Genomic DNA, 23,679 nt, shown 5'->3' with positions numbered 1-23,679 from the left:
CTTCTTTAAATGGTAACTACACATTTGGGGGATTCTACACCTTTAAAAATAATGTCCTTAACCAACAAATAAAAATTGAAGTGAGCAAAATTAGGTTGGTGGAGAGGGGGTTAGGAAAGACCTTATACAGGAGGTGATATATGAACTTTGAAGGAAGGTACAGATTGTAAGAGGCAGAGGTGAGGAGGGAGTAAATTCCACTACAAAGAATGGTTGACATAAGTTCATTTGGTCGTTTCCCAATAGGACACTTCCCCCTCCACCCCCCCCCCATTGTCCCTTTCCCCTCCTCTCAAATGTTGGGAAGTAACCAATCAGAAAAACTGCTCTTCATTCCTGAACAAAAAGTTGGGATTAACTGATTAACTATGGCATTTTGTGGATTGTTTAATTATTATGTTTTCAGTCTTTCTTACCCCAGTGCTAAAGGGATTAAAGACATTGCCTCGGATAAACTAAGATATGGAAAAGAGCAGAATTTAGAAAGGCCAAGGTCACCCTCTGGGCCCAGAAACATCACTAGTTGTCTTGACTTTTGATGTCACTGGGCTTAGATGAGTAGAGGAGAGAGTGAGGTTGATGACTTTATACAACTCTGCCTCATTTAAATCAATTCATGTGCAAGTCATTGGTCCTCTTTGAAAGGATGGATAACTAATTATTACAATAACATAGGAACTCAAATCACAGTGCTCTCTAGGAGCATTATGGTATTTGTCTATCAGATGACACAGAATTTTCTGGAAAGTGAATCAAACCTGATGTGATTAATAACGAGGTTTGTAGGTGGGATGAAGAAGTCATCCACTCCTTCGTATGGTACTCGGATGATATGATGCTGGCTTTCCCCTGCACTTGCTTCAGGTATTACCTGCAGGAAAGAGGAGAAATTACTTTGAATGTATGGATAACCAGAGTATGGTGCAAACCAAAGTACTTCTGATGGCATCTCCCCCTGTGGAGGGGCTGAGGAGCCTGCTTTCAGGAGAATCATGATGGAGTGCAATGGAAGTGTCCTAGAGTGAACTTGGAGCAAGTGTTGACTTTCTGTAACTAGGGAGGCCGTATCATAATCATTACATCTGCATAATGTGCCAGGGCTAACCCCATCAGAGACCATGAGTGAGGAGAGAATATGAACTACATCTCAAGGATTTGTGCATGGAAAGCAAAGATCTAGTAAACCACTATCCTGAGGAAGAAGGAAGGACATGAGCTTGTTCATGGAGCTGGGAGAGAGGATGGAGTCTACCCAAGTCAGACCATCTGGATAGCACTGGAAGGAGAATCTCAACTTATAAAATATGGTTTGAAGGAACTGAGGAAGTTTAGCCTGAAGAAGAAAGGACAAAGCAGTCATTTTCAAGTATTTGAAAAGTTTTCACCTCTTGGATGGAGAAAGCAGAATTAGGAGCAACAGGGGAAATGGTAGAGATAAAAATTTAGTGTCAGGATCCCCATGCCAAGACCATCCCCCGCCTTTGACTCCTTTCTTTTTACTTTTAGGAGACATCCTGTTTTCTAGAGCTAAGGTGCAGCAAGTAGGCTATGTCCTGAGGTTGGCACAACAACAATCCTTTGCGTTCACCCTCTGGATGAACTCTGCTGCAGCAAAATCCTAGAATTATTTCACCCCAGCCTCAGATGGTCCCTGAGCTCCAACAAAGACCAGCTTGTCCAGACCACATTCTAGTCATGAAGCCCTGCTATGAATCAAATCATTGCTGCTGCTGCCCCTTCATTGTCATAGCTACAGCTACAGATCACTGCATGGTCACTAGTATATGTATTAAACCGCAGCCTCCCTGCACTGGGTCTCCTGGTATTGGAGTAGCACACATGTCTCGTTTCCTTCCTTCAATGGATTAAAGAAAGCTTTTTTCTTATAACCACTGTTAGCTCTTTGGTTTTATTATATTTCATTTTGTTCTTTCAGAGTTAGAAGTTGGGATATTACCTCTCGGAACTCTTTGGTATTTTTCAGAATGAATAGTGGTTGCAAAACCTGTTACTACTATTTTTTGGTCAATTATTTCCAGAGTATGACATTAGCAATGATATAATGAAAGGTTTTTTTAAAAAATATAAGTACAGCTAATAAATAGTAGATTGGACTTTCTTGGTAATTAAAGCATTCCTTCTCACTTGAATTCTTTAAGTGACAGATGGGTGATCATATTTAGAAGGGGTAAATGTTTAACTGGTTCCTTGAAAATAACAAAAAATGACAAATGATACATATTTAAGATTATTCTGAATTATTAATATTGTCTCTATCTCTTAAGACTAGATAATCAACAAAATAATAAATCAAGGTCTGATCTGTAGTGTTTGCTGACTTATGAGGTATAAGTACTTGTGTTGACATTTAACAATCAGCTCTAAATAGCTGATAATGAACTAGCTCCAGCATATAACTTAGATTAACATACAAGGAAAGGTTGAATTAGAAGGTCCCTGAGATGTTTTTTTCTATTTTGATAAAGTGATTAAATCATTTTGTTCCCGAAATGAGCAGGATGGTTTGCTATCCATTGATTACAAAGTAGAGCTGTCATCCCAATTGAGGAAGTAAAGGGGTAATGGGGCAGGTCCAAGGGGTCATCAGCACAACAGATGGCCACAGTATGGAAGCCTTGAGTTGGGAGTGGTTGTGGGGAAAAGATTCTGAAGGCCACACAGTGTGGTCAGTCTGAGGCAGGAATCAGTTGGTCAATAAGCACCTACAATGTACCAGGCACTGCACTAAGTGTTCAGGATAGAAGGAAAGGTAAAAGGCAAGCAAAATTTCAAGGAACTCACTGTGTAAAAGTCACCCAAATGCCTACGCACAAACAAGCTATGTGTAGCATAAACTGGAGATAGTTAGCAAAGGGAAGACATCGAAAAGAAAGGGGAATCGGGAAATTTTAGCTGGGACTGAAGGAAGCCAGGGAAGTCTGGAGCTAGTGATGGAGTCTCTTGTCTGAGGAACAACCAGGAAGTCAGTGTTGCTGGAGAGTGGAAGTATTCCACTAGAATAATTCCACATTCCAGTGGAAGTGGCGGTATTCATGTAATGTATATGAAGAGTGGGAAGGTTCAGGGGGGCAAGTTGTCAGAGGCTTTGAACATCAAACACGGATTGTATATTTCATCCTGGAGGTGATAGGGAGTCACTGAAGTTTACTGAGTGAGGGATGGGGAGTGATGTGTGTTTTATGAAGATCCCTTTAACAGCTAAGTGAAAGATAGACTGGAATGGAAAGAGAACTGTGGCAGGGAGAAAAAACAGAAGGTTACTGTTTCCCTTTTAATTTTTCTAGGAGTGCATGAACCTTTTAAATTTTATATAAGGTAACATCAATAGGCCTTAGAGTTAGGGGTGAAGAGAGTGAAGAGTGAAAGATGACCATCACCACCACCACCAACAACGTCAACTAGGGAGTGAAGTGTTTGATCTGAGTTCAGATCTGACCTGTTACTTGTTATCTGTGTGGCCCTGGGAAAGTCTGCCACAGTTTCCCTATCTATAAAATGGGAATAATAGCGCCTCCCACCTTGGGCTGTTGTGAGGATAAAATGAGATATTTGTGAAGTACTTCGCAAACCTTAAAGTATTATACAAATATGAGCTATCATCATATTCTCTTCCTCCTCCTCCTCATCATCATTGCAATTTCACTATCATGGCAAACCTACTTTCAATCTTGCTAGGGATTAGCTTTAGACAGGCCAAGGAGAAATGGACATGTATGGTGAAGGAAGGAAAGTCAGAAGCCTGCTAGTGAGCCAAGCCACAGATGGAGGTCAGGAAGCCCAGGGAAAGGACTTATCTGACATGGGACACACAGCAGAGAAATACCATCTTAGGACCCTAGACTTGAAGGAGCAGGGTAGATTTAAGAAGGACTTGAGACAGGAACATTTTTGCCTAGTGAATCTTCCAGGCAGGGCCAGAACTGTGAATGAACTCAAAGACCTAACAGAAGAAACACCAGGAGGGAAAAGTCAGCCAAGAAAGGTCAAGGTCAAGTCCCTGTCATTTGCCAACAGAACTAGGATCAAGATGTCTGTGCTACTTACAGAAAACAGAAACAACACAAGAGAAAACTGCAGTTTCTCTTTGACACCTGAGCTAGTGATAGGAAATTTGGGCCACAGAACTGAGAGAGAGACAGCAAAAATTCAGGAAAGGTGCCCAAGGCTCCTTGCTGGAAGACAAACAGATAATTGGCTTCCCTGGGCAAGACAGCAATTGGAAGCATGAACTGAAAGGTACCCTCCTGATCTCTGGGGTGGAAATGTACTTAGGCAGAAAATATCTGACTATTTTTGAGTGGCTGCTGAAGAAGAAAGCGGGTATAATCTGGCACTTTGGCACACTGCAACGTTAGTCAACTTGTCACTTCCTAGCTCTGTGATTTTAGAGGCTGCCCTTGTCACCACAATACACATCAATCACATAGGAGGGATCACAGTGTGATGGAACTAATTGTACTTACCTAATTCCTTCCTGTTCAGCCAGGAATTTTCTCACTCTCCGACTTATTGATCTCACTTGTATGTCCCTGACTTGGCCTAAATTCACAGAAATTGGCTACATGCCCTTGCTCTGAATCAACCAACTCTTGGTCCAGGCTGGCAAAGCAGTAAACCAGGGGAAGGACCCCCAAATAAGTCTGGTTCTTGGCATTTGCCTAATATGCTGGAGGTGTTCTAGGACAATACATCACTATTCCTGCTATGGAAACCTACCTTTCTTCACCATGTGAATGAATGAAAAAGCATTTGCTAAGTATTTTCTCTGTATTGGACATTGTACTAACCCTTTGGGATATAAATACAAAAGCAAAGATTGTCCTTATCTCCACAGAGCTTCTGTTCTATTAGGAGAGAAGATAATGACTGGGGAAGGAAACTTTGGCCTGATGGAAGCAAATAGAATGACATAAAAACCCTTTCTGGGAACAAGTGCAGATTTAATTTGATCATGGTTTAGGAACTGGAAAAGAAGCGGGGAGGAAGCAAGTTGTTTAGTGAGAAAATGGAGGAGCGGTTAGGGAGTAAGGGATTTGGGCTATAAAATGTTGAAAATATTAACTGGAACTCTCTTTTCCTTTGATGCAACAGTCAGCACAGCAGGAATTCTTAGCCATATTCTATTCTCAGAGTAGCTATTTCACAAATTTGGCTACTTAGGGAAAATGTATAAGGGTATAATCCCAAGATTCTTGCCATGCTACTGTGAGATCTGTCAGGAAGGTTGCTGGGGAGAGAGACCACTAGTCATTCAGCAACACTCCCCCCAAAACAAAACAAAACCCCACCACCCCCTTCCCTGACCAAGCAGGAAGAATTAAGCCTCTGAAATCAAACCAGCAGGGTCATGTAAAGCTCACTAGCAGAACACAGCATCATCGAGGTGGGGAACTGGGCTCATCTGGCTGTAGTTTTACACCAGACAATGACTAAATAAATCCCTTGTGTGTCTATTGGGGGAAGAGGAAGCCAGTGAAATAAAATAATATTCAATGAAGGGACCTCAGAAGGCAGGAAGGGAGACAAGAAAGAGCAGAAGCCTCATGACAACATTTCTGCCCTGAAACTGTTGTCCCCTCCATGACCGGCTCACACCTGGGCAGCTCTTAATTAAAGTCAGTCCTAGCTCCTAGCCTTCTTGCAGAACCCCTGTTATGTTTAACAAGCCAATTTTCAAATTCAAGAACATTACTGGCAGGCCAATTACTGATGTAATTCTAGGACTGCAGACCAATTAACCACTTTACTAGAGATTTCCCTTAAAGTCATTCCCAATCAGTCAGTCACCAAACAGCAAACCAAAACAAATAAGGTGATCTCTGTATAAAGACTAGGGTAGAAGGAAGATACAAATTTAGATAGGAGGCAGGCTCCACTCTTTACAACTTTTTAAACTCTTCAGTAGAGACAGTGTGTGTGTGTTCGTCCTTCATTGCCAAAGAAGACCATGCCATCAGAGAAATAACGACATGACTTGTACTTGACTTTGTTTTGAGTGAGGGAGGGCTGTGCAGATCACCAGCCTCACTTCTCCTCCACAGCCATCTGAATCCAGTGACCAGATATTCATCAGGATGACTGGAGATGACCCAGAATGAGGCAATTGGAGTTAAGTGACTTGCCCAAAGCCACACAGCTAGTGAGTGTCAAGTGTCTGAGGTGACATTTGAACTCAGGTCCTCCTGACTCCTGCACTGGTGCTCTATCCACTACACTACCTAGCTACCCCCATCCAACAGGGACAAGGAGTAGAGAGAATGCCTATACTTTTCAGCTGGAGCAAGGGGCAGAAGGTCAGGGCTCCTGAAGTGGTCACAGGACAGTTAAGTTTGATTGGTAGACTTGCAGCACCACAGTGAGAAAAATTAGAGTTGGAAAAAGCACTTGTAAGCAGTACAACTGTTTCATCCTACAAAGAGGGAAATGGAGGTATGGAGATAATAGTAGAGTTGCCCCATGGGTGGTACAATGGATAGACCTGGGGTCAGGACGATTTGAGTTCAAATCCAGCTTTAGACAAGATGGGCAAGTCATTTAACCTCCGCATGCTTCAATTTCCTGTACTGTAAAATGGGGATATAATATCACCTACTTCCCAGGGTTATGGTGTGGATAAAACAAAAAAAACTAGTAGAACACTTCATAAACCTCAAAGTGCTACAGAAATGCTAGTTACTAAGGTGGTAGAGTAAGAAACACTTGGTTTTAAAAGCTATGCTTTACAATACATATCTCTACCACTTATTAGCTGTGTAAATCTGGGTAAGTTACTCTGCCTCAGTGGGTTTCAGTATCTTTATTTTGGAAACTGGGGATCCGACTATCTGTGTGTTTAAGTTTCACGTTTTTCTCAGAGGGCTGTTACCCAGATCCAATGGGATAATGTATGCACTGTACTTTGTGAGCCCTACAGCACCATGATAAATGTTAGATAGGATTAGCATTTGGGATAAATCTCCAGAAATGGCCTTGCTCCATGAATCTGGTTGAGTCTGTGGAATGAAAAGCAGGCATATTGGCACCCATGAAAGCTAATGTTTTCTGCTTTTTGGAGAAAGGTCTTAGGGTCCTTTTGCTTCAGACCTCAGCTCATCTTCTTGACTGAGAATCTGAGTATTTTAACAGGGAAAGCTGTGCTAGTCTTTGATTCATCAGGAAGCTGTTTGCAGCGACTGAGGGAGCAACTTCTCCTGTTCCCTCAAGTTTTCCTTTTCACCTCTCATGATATCTGAAAATTCATTATTACAGTTATCCCTTCCACATCGTAGGGGTTATGGGCATGATGCCCCCTCCACTTGGAAAACCTGCATAAAATTTTTTGGTCCTCCCTTTGTACCAGACCAGATGCCCGAATTATTGGCACTAAAATATATATGGTATTAAAAGATAAAATACGTTGATATTATACAATACTATCCATGCATTTTATGCAATGAGTTTCTAGACTTTTTCTGTGTCATTTGCTGGTCTTTGTGTATCATCTGTGACTTTCTGCAAAACTTTGCCCAAATTCTCATTTTATTTCTTATGTTGACCTGCAATATATCAAAACCATGGTGGGGAAAGTCACGATGTGGAAGGGATATTGGTACATGTTATTTCCTTTTGGTCTTGAAGGCTTTTCAAGAGTTTGGTAGGTGGGAAGGCATATCTTAAAATGGAAACAGAATTATATGGGGAAAAGATGACTGGACTTGTTATTAGAAAGGGAATTAGCTGGCAGAAATATTGATCAATAAATTCTTTGTGGGTGGGAGGAATGTTGTTTTTGTCTTTGTGTACCTGGCATGGTCCTTTGCACACAGTAGGTACCTAAATGCTCAAGGAACTGAACTTAATTCCTATACTCTGAGATCTGATTAGCTTCCATGGGTTCTCCTAGATCTATACATGTGTAGCTCAAACTACTCTCTTTAACTCTATATTGAGCCACACTGGCCTACCAGTCATTCCTTGAATTTGGTAGCCTTTTTCTTGCTCCCAAAAGTCATCCCTTATATCTGAAATGTACTCCCCCTCCTCCTCCCAGAATCCTCCTGTGCTACCTCCTTCATAAATAAAGTCTTCTCAGACCCTCCCCAGGCTTCAATTTCAAATACCTTTGTCCTATACTTATTTGAGCATATGTTATATCCCCCAGTAGAATATCAGCTGCTTGTGGGCAGGGAGGGCCTTTTTCATTTTAAAGTTTTTTTTTCATTTTTCATTTTTAAAAGACTGAGTTTCCCCATCTCATCTAGGCTAGAAGTTCAGGCGCTACTTACAAACCTGATTCCACTACTGATTGGTATGAGAATTCTGACCTGTTCTGTTTAAGACATGGACCAGTTTGCCCGTCCTTACATGCCTGGTGCCTCCCACCCCATACTGGGAATACACTATATCAGAGTGTGTGGAGCTTAGTACAGACACCTGATCTGCATAGCCCACTACATCTCAGAACTCTGAAGCAAAGGAGCCTCAGTAGCCTCAGACTCTTAGGTAGCTGGGATGAGTGCTATCATGCTTAGCCATTTTTCTTTGTCTGCCTAGGGTCTAGGAGCATAGATTTTTAAAAGCTGGAAGGAACATTACAGGTCTTAGTTTATAGGTGAGTAAGTAAATTACTAAAAGTCACACAGCTAGTAAATTGAATAGCTGGGATCCAAATCTAGCATTCTCTCCACCATAATAAATTACCTTTCGTCATGAAACCTTTCTTGAAACTTTTCCAGTCTGGTAGGACTTGCCAAGGTTTGTATCCTGCTGGCACAGCCTTTGATAACCCAAGATGCCCTCCAATCCACAGGGAGAGCTTGATGGAGGTTTTCCATGGGGATCAGAAATATATTGGTGGGAAATTATTTCACTGCTTTTTTGGTCAGGCTGCTTAAATCTAGGGGGCTGGATAGAGCAGACAGATGAAGAGATATTAAGACTGGAGGGTCAAAACACCTCAGAGCTGGAAGGGCCCATAGACCATTTAGTTCAACCTCTAAACCAGAGGAGAAATTCTTAGAAAGTCTAAGCTATTGAGAAGAGCAAAACCAGAAAGGGAGGTAAGGAGGGAGTGACAGTGGAAAGGAAGGAAGGAAAATTGGCAAAAAAAAAAAAAAAAAAAAAAGGAAAAGGAAGAAAACAAGAATATATGTAAGGCAGTATGTTAAGTACTCTACACACATTGTCCCGTCTGATCCTCACAACAACTCTGTGAAGTAGGTGCTATTATTAGCCTCATTTTTCAGTGGAGGAAACTGAGGCAAACAGAGGTTAAATGACTTGCCTAAGTTCACACAGCTAGGGAGTATCTTAAGGCCATATCTGAATGCAGATCTAATTGACTCAAAGCCCAGAGCTCTACCATCATATCACCTAGATGCAGGAGACTGGAGGTGGGTAGGTGGGAAGTCTGTGAGGACTAAGCTTTCACATTTCTCTCTCAAATCAAAGGAAAAAGAAAACAAATTGGTTTCCTCTGAGGTCAATGAATTCATTTAGCAAAACTTTAAGGAGCTCTTATTTTATTCTGGCCTTGCGTTCGGCTATGTTGTAGGGTAAAGAAGATAGCAGAGTCACAAATTTAGAGGTGGAGGGGGATGGAAGGGCTAGCTATTCCAACCTTCTCATTTTACGTAAAACGGAAATGAGAGCCAACAAAGTTCAGTGATTAGTTCAAGGTTGGTAATAAGTAGCAGAGTCAGGATATGAATCCATGTCCTTGGATATTATGTCAAGTACAGTTTGGTATCTCAAAAAGATAGCATCACCGTAGATTTAGAGTTATAAGGGACCTAAGAGTAGGTATTATTATCCTCATTTTTCAGATTAGGAAACTAAGACCTGGGGAAATTAAATGACTTGGCTAGGGTCATACAGGTAGTAAGTAGCAGAGTCATTGTCTCTGCCTCCATGAGAAGGATTCCCAACTACTGCCCTCCAAGATATAACTAATGTGGGAGAATAATATGCACCCAGATTACCAATAGGATACGACAAGGTGACAGAGGCAACCAGAGAGGTACAAATAAAGCAGGCTGAACAAAGCATTACTAGGTAGGGGCTTCTGAGAAAACCTTGAAAGGGTGGAACAGAAGTAGGAGAGCAGGAGCTCTATTCCCTGGGCATAGTGAAGGAAGAAGATAGGAACCAGGCTTGAGAAGCATCTTCAGGGGATTTCCTCTGCAACCAAATCCCTGGAGGAGCTGGCTAGAAGAATCACAGCTCTTGATCTGAAAGGGACCTCAGGGATCATCTACTACAACCCCTTCATTTTAGAGATGAGGAAACTGAGGGTCAAGAAATTAAGACAGGAGAGAGTCCTAGATCCACAGTCAGGAAGACCTTAGTTCAAATCAGGCTTGAAGACATGTAACTATGTGACCCTGGGCAAGTGATTTAACCTCTGCTTCTCTCAGTTTGCTCATCCACTAAAAAATGGGGATGATAAGAGCACCTACCTCCTAGGGTTGTTGTAAAGTTTAAATGATCTGTTTACAAATATTTGTAAACCATTGCGACAGCCTTAAGGCTCTATATAAATGTTAGTTCCTATTATTAATATTATTATTACTATGATGATGTGACTTTTCCAAGGTCACAGAAGTAGTAAGTATTTAGCAAGCATCAAAGGTGGGAGACGGACGAATCAAGGTCCTGTAACTCTCTGCAGAGCTGGTCCTCTTTCCTGTACCATGCTGCTTCAGCCAACTAGGGGATGCCCCAGTATCATCACCAAGGCAGACTGAGCTGTATATCTGTCAGCAGCTACAATGTGGCTCAGCAGAGGAGACCATAACACCCATGTCTCAGACTCATTTTCCCTTTTTATTCTTTGTCATTATTCAAAACAAGGTATCAGAGAATTCGAGATTTCAGGTGCTTCTCTCTCCTGATATTGTCTTCTTATAGATACAATATGTACCCTTTGGAACTGAGTATGAGTGCACGTGCTGACCCCAATCACCATTTATCTAGCCTCCTTGCTATTAAAAGCTCTTCTCAACACCCTGACAGAGGCATGGCAAAAGTACTTCTAAAATCAGAAACATAAATGTTACTGAGATCATCCAGAGAGATTCAGGCATTAGATCCACAGGTGATCCTCTCAGGCTCTAACTCTTCTACTTATAGACTTTGGTTTTATCCAGAACTAATGAGCTTTATAATCTGGTTGCAGAAGATTAGAAAGGGTAAATTAAAAGACCATGTGGGCTGCTTCAGGCTGTATAGAGAGCTGATGGGGGCAGTGAGGGAGGAGATAGAAGAAGTACATAGTGCGGATTGCACTCCCAAAACATTGCTGTGAGTGACCACTTAGATGATGACTAACAGGTTTACACGCATCACTATCTCTGAAGTTATTCTTGTATTATAATGTGTTGTTGTTGTTGAGTTATTTCAGTCGTCTGACTCTTCATGACCCCATTTGGGGTTTTCCTAGCAAAGATACTGGAGTGGTTTGCCATTTCCTTCTCCAACCCATTTTACAGATGAGGAATTGAGGCAAACAACATTAAGTGACTTGTCCAGGGTCACACAGCTAGTAATTATAGTATAGCAATAAAATTAATAAAAATAAGTAAAATCTCACAATTATATAACTTTTAATTTTTATAAATCATTTTACTCCCAACAGCCCAGTAAAGTTGGTATTGTGAGTAGAGAAAATTGGTCAGCAAACATTATTGAATACCTACTCTGTGCCAGGCACTGTGCTAGCCCAATGGGGTATTGTTTGACCTTAGTTCTCAAAGAGGACTAGTCACATCAGAAAGGTGATGTCTTGATTTAAGTGAGGGAGGGCTATGTCACCAGTATCATTCTCTCCTCCAAAGCCATCTGGGTCCAATGGCAAGATATAGATGTGGCCATGGATGTAGTGGGAGACCTTGGTCTTTTTAATCTAAGGTCTTTCCCAGGTTTCAGTTTGTTTGATGCAATGCCCATTCATCGATTAAGGCTAGGTAAGAAATGAGGCAAAAAATGGTCTCTTTTACCTAGTTAAAAAAAAAAATCAATCTGGGAGGGAAAGGCCCTCAGTGCTTCTGGCCAAAACAAAAACAAGTGCTGCTTACAAAGAAACAAAAGAGCCAGAAGGGAAACAATATGGAAAACAAGTTTATAGAAAATATAGAAAGTAAATATAAGGTAACTTTAAGTGCACTGGACTAAGTAGGTAGGAAAGTCACTAAAGGAAGTGGCCTTGAGTTGAGCTTTGAAGAAAAGATTGTAAAGGAGGAGGTGGGAAGGGGTGCATTAGAGGAATGTGGAAAAGTCTATACAAAGGATTAGAGAGAAATGAGAGAGAGTGGTGAGTGTGAGGAACAGAAAGCAAATCAGCTTGATTGTGTCAAAAAGTGTGGGACATAAGAAAGGGAGGAAGGAAGAAAGCATTTATTAAGCGTCTCCTATGTGTAGGGCACTGTGCTAAACATTTTAAAACTATTATCTCTTTTGACTTTCACAACAACCCTAGGAGGTGCCATTTTATAGATGAGGAAACTAAGGCAGATACAAGTTAAATGACTTCTTCAGAGTCGTATAACCAACATCTGAGGGCAGATTAGAACGCAAGTTTTCCTGACTCTAGGCTCAGTGTTCAGTTCACAGCACCATCTAGCTGGAGATTAACATGTATTACTCTGGAAAGATAGGCTAAATAGAGGTTGCGATGAACTTTGAAAGCCAAACCATAGCATTGTTTGCTTGTTTTTAATCCTAGTGGCAGTGACAGAGATGTATCATGGACAGATCTCTGCTTCAGAGGTATAGTGGTGTGGAGTTGGTTTGAAGAAGGGAGAGATTGGAAGTTGAGAAATCAATTAGGGGATTTTTTTGCAATAATCTAAGGGAGAGGTGATGAGGACCTGAACAAGGGTGAGTGGAAAGAAGGGTGCAAATGTAAAGAATCAATAAGACTTGGCAACTGAGTGAGGGAGAAGGAAAAGTCAAGAATGATACCAACATTGCAAATCTGACTAACTGGAAGATTGTAGTGTCTGTGAGAGGAATAGGTAACTTAATTTTTGTTTTGATTTTCCCCCCAAATTATACATACACGCGCGCGCGTGCACACACACACACACACACACATATATGTAAAAGCAATTTTTTAACATTCGTTTCTTAAAACTTTAAGTTCCAAATTATCTCCCTCTCTCTTCTCATTGAGAAGGCAATTTGACGTGTTATGCATGTGCAGTCATGTAAAACATATTTCCATATTAATCATGTTGTGAAAGAAAATACAGACCACCCCTCAAAAAAACCTGAAGAAAAATAAAGTTAAAAAACTTATTTTTCATCATAAGTCCTTAGAAATTGTTTTGGACCATTGTCCTTATGAGAATTGCTAGTCACTTAGTTTTTAAGAAGTTATTTTTTTCATTGGGGATTTGTACCACTTTTTACTATTTGACCAATTTTGATTTTTTAAGGAGTTAATTTTCACCAGTGTTTTTCTGTGCCTTTTCTATGGAAGTTTCTTCTTTCCGTAATTTTCTTCCCTGGCTCCCATTTATTTTCCCAATTTTTCCTCTATAATTCTTATTTGATTTGTAAAATGCTTTTGCTCTTTTTAAAAAGAAGCTCTTTTTTTATTCTTTTGGGAATTATTATTGGGCACATATATTATTATGTGCTCAATGTGCATTTTTTCCTTTGAGGTATTTCTTGTAGATATTTTCAAGTTATGGTTTTCTTTTGAGCTTGTGTCTTGAGTTTTCCTGTCACCATAGAAATATTTTATTGTCAGGTTTTTTTGTTCTTTGCTCATTTTTCCAGCCTATTTCTTGACTTTGAACTTTATAAATTAGAATTGGACTCTGCTCATCTATGGGGGTGGGAGGATGTCTGGCCTGAGCTTCTCTCTTTTATGGAGCTGCTTTCTCAGCTCAGTGGGATCCTGTAAGTTTTTGGTGTTTCAAATGAAGTTTGGTCCAGGAAAAAACCTCTTCCCTGTTATTCTAGGCTGTACTCTGGCCCTTACTTAGGTAGGGCTCTTGTTACCTTGAAACTCTGCCTGCTTCTCGTGCTAGCCTGAAACTATGCTTTGAAACTGTGTAATAGGTGACAGACCTTCCAGATGGTACCTGTCCCTGTGTTCAGTACTAGTACAGAAGTCCCCAGCATTCTGGATGTAGTCTGACCAGGTATTCAGGTAGTGTTATAGTTCCTGGGCAATGGGTTACTCCCTGCTGCTGCTGCTATAGCCCAGAGCCTCTATAACCAATGGTGCTACTCCTGCTGCCCACAGTGCTCCTGGGTCAGACCTTCTTCAGCATCCTCATGTATCTCTTTTTCCGTTTTCCTAAGCTGCCCTGAGCTAGAGAAATGACATTGTGGCTTTTGTTTGATTTTCCTGCCCAGAATTCTGTTTGACATGCTTTTGAGGTTGTTTTGGAGGAGGCCTATTGGGAAAGCTTGCCTTTCCCATGCTGCTTTCACTCTACCATCTTGAATCTGTTAGAAATAGGTAACCTAGGAAGAGAGGTAGATTTTGAGAGAAGGATAACTTCTGATTTGGACATAGGGAGTTTTAAATACCTATGGAACAACAAGTTTGCAATATTTACCAGGCAATTGGGAATGTAGGAAGAGAACGCAGGAGAAAAACTAAGGATATACACACACACAAACACACATATAAATTTGTGTCTTCTTAATGATGTAGGTTAAACCCGTGGAAGCTGACAAAGATACTAAAGGAGAAAGAATAGAAAGAAAAGTAAACACAGGACACCCTGCATGTACCCATAGAAAGGGAGCTTAATATGGATAGTTTCCTGACATGGGGCAAGTCATTTCCCACTTTTTGTCTCAATTTCCTCATCTACACAAACCAGGCAATACTATTGATCTCATAAAATTGTGGTGAGTATCAAATGAGGATCAAATGTAAAACACATAGTAATCAACAACATGATGTAAATTACATTTTAACCACTATTATTACTAATTAATACTACTACAATTACTACCATTATTTTGGAAAAAAAATTTTATTTGATAAGCTTAAATTTTTTAATGGACAGTTTTGTTTTCTGAAAAATTTACACAATGTAGACTGACATTCGAGAATTTTGAGATTAAAGGCAATCTTGGAGGAGATCCACTCCAACCTGTACCTGAACAGGAATCTCCTCTGTAACATTCCAAATAAATGGTCACCCAGACTTTATATGAAGACCTCCAGTGAGGGGGAGCTCACTACTTTTTTATGGTACACCGTTTCATTTGTTCCATACTGAAACTACCTATCCCTTCTCCTGTGCTTTCTGGAATGTCTGTTCCATAGGTGACAACCTGTCTTTCATCTTAAATGTTGCCCCCCCCCCCCCCCCCCCCCGATTCCTTCCAGCTTCTGGTAGTTTTTGGCGTTTGGTCGATCTCAGACACTCCTTTTTTCCTCAATGAGTTCGGTGTATGGCGTTTAGTTTTTCTCTCTCTCCATCCTGCCTCTGGCCCTCATACTAGGGCACTTCAACATAAATACTCCAGACAGATACTCCATTAGAAACCTTAACCTCGTAGTTCCTCAGCTTCCTCATTTCCCATAACTTACTCCTCCTATGGAAAAACCAGTTGCAATGTCTAATAGGCAGTTGGGGGGTCTTACCTTAGTTATAGAAAGATGGCTATACCCTTATGTCATCATGCACAAATGCATCACTTCTATAAATTTCATGAACTCTGAAATTTCCTTATCTGATCATAATCTATTGTTATTCCATTTTTTCCCTTTGCCTTGTAAACCCAAATTCTGTTCTTCTCTAATCACTCCACCCTCAGTTCTTTCCTGGGTCAATGCCCTTGAACTGACAGCATCTTGTCACTTTGGTGAACTAGTTCAAATTTTTAATTTCCTTTACTCTTGAGTCCCTTGCCCCCTTATTGTATCACCAACTTTGACTTGGCAAACTTCAGTCATGAATTACCCCATTATCCCTACCAAGGGCAGCTAGGTGGCACAATACATACAGTACTAGTCCTGGAGCTGGGAAGAAGTAAGTTCGAATTTGACCTTAGACACTAACTAGTTGTGTCCAACTAGATAGGTTATTTAACCTTTGTTTGTCTGTTTACTCATCTGTTAAATGGGGAAAATAATGGCACCTACCTCCCAGCATAGTTAAGAGGATCAAATATTTGTGAAGTGCTTAGAACAGTGCATGACACGTAGTAAGTGCTATATAAATGTTAGTTATAGGAATTTCTTCTCCTAAGTCATGGGTCAAGATGGAGATAATCATGTTGTTGTTGATCCTTCATTTTTGATGAAGTCCATTGGGCATCACAATTTTAGAGTCAGGGCACAGTATGCTTGGCTATGGATAATCAGACCAGTACAACTTGGGAAGGCACTACCACAAATTGGGCACACGTGGTCCATTAGAACATTTAGAGTGGACATGGCTCTGGATCTGTGCAGCTCACGTTGCCTTTGTACTTCTATGATTCTGCTTTGCTCACCCAGCACAGTGCTTTCTTTGATGGGGATATGCCATGCTGGATGGCCCCGTCTCAGCATTTTTCATGTTATGTCTCACAGTCAATACTAAAGTTCTTTACAGAGACCTTAACAGTGTCCTTAAACTGCTTCTTCTGACTACCATGTGAGCATTTATCTTGTGTGAGTTTTTTATAAAATGGTCTATTAGGTAAGTGTGAGTTTGGCATTTGAACTAAATGGCTAGTCCATCAAAGTTGCCTCTGTGCAACAGAGTTTGAATGCTTGACAGTTCAGCTTGAGCAAGGACTTCAGTGTCTAGTACTTTATCTTGCCAGGTAATGTTCAGGATCTTCCAGAGACAATTCAAGTGGAAGTAGTTCAGTCTTCTGGCATGGGATTGACTGTATAGCCTTCACAGGCATATAACAGTATAATCAGCATGATGGCTCTGTGGACTTTCAGTTAGTATGCAGCCTAATACCTCTTCTCTCCCACACTTTTTTTTTGTAATCTTTGACAGGCTTGGCTAGCTATGGCAATGAATACATCAACTTCATTATCTATATGGACAGTCCTGTAGAGTATACAGCTGAGGTAAGCAAACTTAGAGAATTCCAAATTTCTCCATTTGTTGTAACTATGGATGGAGTAGTACTGGCTCATGGAGGACCTCTGTTCTCTTGGTATTGGTTGTCAGGCCAAAATTAGCACAGTCAGCAGAGAACTGATCCATATTCTGTTGCATCTCAGCCTCAGAAGCTACCTTGAACGTATAGTCATCTACAAACAAAAAAATCACTCACCAACTCCCCTTCCACTTTGGTCTTGGATTGTACCCTTTTCAAGTTAAATAGTGTACCATCAGTGCAGAAGCAGATCTTTATGCAATTTTTGTCCTTATTGAAGGTGTCCAGCAATATGGTGGAAAACATCATGCTGAAGAGCATGGGAGCAAACACCCAACCTTGCTTCGCTCTACTGGTGACTGGGGAAACATGAGAACATTGTCCTTTGTCCAGACCCCATGTGAGCGTGCCATCATGAAATTGGTGTATAACTCTGACAAACTTTTCTGGGCAACCTAATTTCACTATGATCTTTTACAGACCCTCATAACTGATGCTATCAAAGGCCAGGCCAGGTCAACAAATACTGTAAAGAGACCTCTGTTCTACTAGCATTTCTCTGGAGTTGTCAGCAAACACCATACATACCATGCTGCCTCTCAGGCAAGTGACCATCTTCCAGATGATTAATCAGCTGATTAAGGAGGACTCTGACAAAAATCTTGCCAGAAATAACTAGGAAAGAGATACCCCCCTGTGGTTGCCATAGGATAGCCTGTTTCCCTTTCCTCCTGTAGAGATGGACAATGGAGGCTTTCTTAAGCTCTTGAGGGATGACTTTTTCTTGCCATATAACCCAGATGATTTCAGTCATGTTCTGTATGAGCTGTGGAATCCCTGCCTTGTATATCTCTTCTGGGGTATAATCAATGCCAGGCACTTTGCCATTCAAGAGGAGCTTGACAGCATCTAGTACCTCTTCATCAGTTAAAGGCTTGGTTAGAAAGGAAGTGATTACAACCTGAGGCATACAATCAATGGTTTCAGTTTTGGTTGTTGATGGTTTGTTGAGAACACTATAAAAGTCAGTCTCTCCAGCATCATGTCACTGATCAGTGTGGGTTCATCAGCATTGAGAAATGCACCAGAGATTTTGGCCCACAAATAGTCTTCAGGGCATCATAGAGGTACTTGGGATTATTGTTGTCAGCAAAGAATTTAATCTCACCTATCTTCTTGCTGAGCCAAGAATTCTGCATCTCTCTCTAAGCATCACTTGCGCTTTACTTTTGGCAGAGTTAGAAGGTGCCTTCTCAGAGATGGACAAACTACTCTGCTGATAAGCCCTATGAAGTTCTCACTTCTTGTATAGCATTTTCTGAATTTCTCTATCATTTTTGTCAAACCAGTCCTGATGTTTATGGGTGTTCTGGCCCAGATAAATAAATGTGGTGCTGGACTGCTGGACACCAACTCTCTGAAAGCTGCCCAATCCTCTTCTTCTACTCCACTGTTGCTGACTGTGTGGTGACTCAAGATTTCCCTCCAGGTCAGCAATAAACTCTTCATTCATGGAGAAACACCCCAATCTGTTGATGTTGAGTCTTCTGATAGTCATCTTGCCTTTGAGCCGCCACTTTTGCTACATGCTAATGTTTAGCTTGAAGAGGATGAATATGTGATTGGTCCAACATTCAGCACCACACATTACCTTTCTCAGTCTCACATTCTGTTTATCTCTTCTCTTGACAAGGACATAGTCTATTAAATGTCAACATTTGCTACTAGGGTGCAACTATGATATTTTATTGAATTTAGATAAATGGGAGACAGCGTTGGTGATGAGACGATTATGAGACGCACAAGTCTTTAGCAGTAAATGACCATTGGTATTGCTTTTTCTGTCTTTATTCCTCCTAAGGACTCCCTGACATGTCTTATAGTCTATGCCTACTTTGACTTTAAAGTCATACAGAATTATAAGTTTGTCCTCTTTTGGAACATTGATGATGAGTCTCCAAGTCTTTATAGAATTTTTCTTTGACTTCATCAGGGTTCATCATGATGGGAATATATTCAACGACAATAGTGGCATGGCACCTTCCTTCAAGTGACAATCACATTGCCATGAGCCTCTCATGAGCCTTTTGGGAGATATACAAGCTTGCTGACTAGATTAGTTTTAATTGTGAAACCTACACCTGCTCCACAATGCTATGCAGCCACTCCAGAAAAACACGTATCCAGCTCCAGCTTTAGCGAGTTGACCTTTGTTTGCCAGTCTTGCTTCACACAGGGCTGCTAAGTGAATGTGGGTACTACTGAGTTCTCTCACACCAAGAGCTGTTTGTCTTTTAGGTCTACTGGATTTCATGTTGTTCATAAAGTTTTGCAAAGACGATTGCCATTGGTACATAGAATGTGGCACACACATTCTATGTACCAATGGCAAATGGAATCATCTTTGCAAAACTTTTTTTGTTTGTTTTTTGTGTTTTGATCAGTAAGGTGGAATCCCTGCCTGCTATGAGAAACAGGTCATTTTTAGGGTCCCTTTTCTAATTCCTTCCTCTTTCCAGAAGAGGGACAATATGGTCCTTTAAAGGACCTCACTGGGCGACTGCTCAGACACTCAGGGAGCTGTCAAAACCCACTGCTCTTTGATCTAGTGAAAAGACGACCCATACCCTGGGTTGCCTGTGTGCAGGGTTGTGGCTACAGCTCCCAGTGTATCCACACCAGATGCTTCATCACTCACCCATTGGCACAGGATGGATGAAGTAGTGGATTATGGGTGATGTCTAGTCTTTTATTTTAAGTGAGGCAGAGTTGCACAGCCATCAGCTTTTCCAGAGTCATCAGTGTCCAGTGCAAGACAGAAGTCAAGAAGACTGGTAATGGCCCAGAATGCAGTGAATGACCTTGGCGTTTTCTACATGTGATGAAGCTTTGGACACTCCACAGCACTTGCTTCAGTCACTTTCCTGGCTGTTGCAACAAAATTGTTCTTGTTTACCTATCCTGCTAGAAGAAGTCTTTATATGCTTGGATAGGCATTCTCCTAGCTTATTGACAGATTTGAGGCCTATAAGCTACTCTCAGACTGGTTTGGCCCATCTGCCAAGATGGTTTTCCTGGGGTTTGGCAGCTCCACATGCTACAACTTCTTAGAACTATAGGTGAGATTTAGGTGACAGGTGGGTACCAAAGATAAGCGAGCAGCCCTGAAGGACTTAGCAAGTGCTCTCACCAGAGGAATCGATCCTCCCTGAACACCTCATACAGCCCTGGAAACAATCATAAAAACATGCTGACAGGATATATTACAAATTTATGTTACATAATCTCAACTGGACTCTAACTTTGACAAGGCTATCTTTTTTATTTTTAACCTCCCTAAATGACTCAACATCCCACTTGCTCCAGTGGCTTTTCCAGGCCTTTTCATCCTTCTTCAAAATGCTCATATTTATACCTGTACTTCCCTTTCAAGTGAGAACATTGCTTCATATTTCACAGAAAAAAATTGAGGCTGCCCAACAATACCTCCAAATTTTCTTCTCCTCACTCTCAGATAAGAGGTGGACCCTTTCCTTGTCAAGGCAATACCTTCTAAATCCATGATTCCATTCCCAAATGTCTTCTCTAGTAGATGTCCCCACTGTTTCCCTTATCTCCAGTCTCTTCCTCTAAATTGAATGTTTCCCTATTGCCTACAAACACACCTATGTCTTACTCATTAAAAACAACCCTCATTTGATCCATCCGTTCCTGCTAGCTATTGTCCCATAGTCCTCCTCATATTTGTAGGAATTCTCCTCGAGAAGGTTGTCCACAATCAATGCTTTCATTTCCTTTGCTCTCATTTTCTAGTCTGGTTTTCAACCTCATCATTCTAACACAATAATTCTTTTCAAAGATACCTATGATCTATTCACAAATTTAATGGCTTTTTCTAAATCCTCATCCTTTATGGTCTCCTGCTATATGAGTTTTACTTGAAGATCTCTAACTATCATGGATTCAACTATCATCTCTATTAAGATGATCTTTAGATCTATTCATACAGCCCTAACCTCTCTCCTAACCTTCTCACATTTCCAACTATTTATTATTTATGTCCTACAGATATCTTAAACTCAACATGTCGAAAACTGAATGCATCTTTCATTCCTTTATCTGCTTCCCTTACTAATATCCCTATTATTGTGGGGACACCAACATCCTTCCGTTAATCCAGGATTGCAACACTGGTATTATCCCTGATTCCTCAACAACTCTCAACTCTTTTTTATATAATCTGTTACAAAGTGCTACCAATTTTACCTTCATAACATCTTTCGTGTATTCCCTCTTCTTACCTCTGAAACTGTCCTTAGTCTGGTGCAGGCCCTAATCATCTTGGGCCTGGACAATTGCAATGCCTGTTGGTTATTCTCCTTCCCAGAAGTTTTTCCCTCACCCACTTCATCCTCCACTTAGCTATGAAAGTGATCTTCCTAAAGAACAGGTCTGACCATTTCATTCCTCTACCGAATAACTCCAATGATTCTTTATCACATCCACAATAAAATATAAAATCCACCATTTGGTGTTTAAGCACTTCATAACTTGAACCCCTCCTAACTTTTCAGTCTTTTTATATCTTACTCATTCCATGTGCCCTGTGATCCAGTGAAATCAGCCTTCTTGCTCTTCTTTGCACAAGACATGTCATCTGCTTTTAGGCATTTTTCTCTGGAAGTCCCTCATGCCTGAAATGCTTTTTCTTCTAAATTCTTCCTTTTGGTTCCCCTGGTTTCCTTCCAGTCCCAGGTAAAATTCCACCTGTACAAGAAGCTTTTCCTGATCCTCCTTAATGCTAGTGCCTTCCCTCAGTAGATTATTGACAGTTAATCCTGAATACACTTTTCTGGACATAGGTGTTTGCATGTTGTCTATCCTCCTACGCTATGAGCTCCTTGAGAGCTTTTGCTTTTCTTTGTATTCCCTGGAACACAGTAAGCGCTTAATAAATGCTTGTTGACTGCCTCTTAATATTGGGAATTTTTTTTATTACATGTAGCCTAAATATACTTTTCTGAAACTTCCTGCTGCTAGTTCTGTCATCTGGAATGGATGGGACTTCATGTTAGTATTCATTACAAATAAACTTAGGCAAGATATAAAAAGAGGCCTTTTCTCCCGCCAATACACTTGGATTTAATGTTCATTGCCAGTGAATGATTTTCCACAAGGCTGACCCTGCATGAATAACCCAATAATTTAAAAGAGAAAAGAAAGGTTCTGTTGTCACTAACTTCAACGCTAAGCTGAGAATAAATGAGAAGAGTCCATTCAGACCATGAGAAGCTGGCCACTTGGACCTGGCTTGACTGGCTAAGGAGACCATCTGTTCAGAGGATGATAATTCCCCACAGTCAATTTTAAACATAGAACTATAGTCATATGATAAAAGAATAGACCATCCCAACCAGAAGTCATTTTACTACGAAATTTTAGGTGACTCAGTCTAGTAGAAAGGAGGACACAGGCATTAGATGTGGTACGAATGTGAGGCAGATATCCAGGGCTACTGAATATGGACAAAGTAATGTTTAATGGAGTGGAAAATGGTGACAAAGAGAAAGGACTACTAATTGGGAGGGCAAAAGAAAATGAGACAAGGGGCAAAATAAAGGGATTGAAGGAGAAATAACAGGAGCAAGGGGCAAAGAGGGGAGAAATAAGGTTAGGGACAAAAGGAGAAATGAAAAAGAGAGAGGAAAAGCAAAATCAGGAAAGAAATAGAAGAGGAAGAAGGAAGGAAAAGAGAAAGAGAAGACAGGGAGTACGGTTGTTATATCCCTTTTGAAACACAAATAAGGAATCACATTATCTTTCCATGCAAATATATAGGGATTTCATAAATGTACCTGAAGGCTTGGCTGGGACTTCTGCATGTTTCCCCAGCTTAGAACCCAGACTTGATCATGCGACTTGTCATAAAGCAGCTTAGCTGGTAAGGAATCCACACCTATGGCCTTGAAAAAATGAGGCAACATTCTGGTCACTGCTTACTAAGAAATCAGCTTTAGAATCCACGTGAAGTCTCTCTAGTGACAGGCACTAGAAGGAGAAACAGCAGCAAAGCAGGAGTCAGAAGGAAGGTATTTTGTTCTCACTGGTGCCACTGATTGGCTGTGAGACTGTGGGCGAGTCTCTGAGTCTCAGTTTTCCTATCTGTAAAATGGGGGCCATGTTATATCCTGGGATTGTTGTACGGCTAGCACTTTATAAACTTTACATTATAACATAAAGATGGGCTAACTGCTCTTTATTTGGATGTCAAAATATTTTTCTGTAAATGAGAGAGAATTTCTAATGTACTCCCCAGCTCTGATTTTTAATAATTTTGGGGTTTCCTTCAATTGGTAAAACCTTATGAATTTAGACTGTAGCATTTTCACAAACTTAGCTTGTTTTGAGTTAGTATTTCCTTGGGGAGACTAGTATCAGTTCAGCACAGGCTGCATGGAGCAGGTCCCGCACTAGTACTCAGATATAAGAATGCTTCTGTGGGAGGGAATTTATTCTTCTAGAGATGTCCTTCTTCTTTGGCTGAAAGGGAATCACAGGATTTAGAGCTAAAGGGAGCATTTGAAAATCTGACTCTCTCATTTT

At 40.8% G+C, this 23,679-nt stretch overlaps 1 protein-coding gene across 3 annotated transcripts in view; it reads right to left on the bottom strand.

Annotated features, from left to right (window-relative positions):
* The window catches only part of FSTL4 (follistatin like 4), a 785,658-nt gene that overhangs the window by 11,240 nt on the left and 750,739 nt on the right, over positions 1-23,679 (bottom strand). For all 3 annotated transcript variants that reach the window (XM_072629961.1, XM_072629963.1, XM_072629962.1), the window contains 2 exons: positions 22,932-23,039; positions 759-871 (listed from right to left, as the gene is read on the bottom strand). In XM_072629961.1, coding sequence (XP_072486062.1) covers positions 759-871; positions 22,932-23,039 — 221 coding nt within the window. The remainder of the gene's footprint in view (positions 1-758; positions 872-22,931; positions 23,040-23,679) is intronic.

Source organism: Notamacropus eugenii, chromosome 1, assembly GCF_028372415.1.
Source record: "Notamacropus eugenii isolate mMacEug1 chromosome 1, mMacEug1.pri_v2, whole genome shotgun sequence".
Classification (NCBI taxonomy): Eukaryota; Metazoa; Chordata; class Mammalia; order Diprotodontia; family Macropodidae; genus Notamacropus; species Notamacropus eugenii.
Note: the sequence above shows the minus strand (reverse complement) of the source record. Positions and strands in the feature narration are given on the sequence as shown.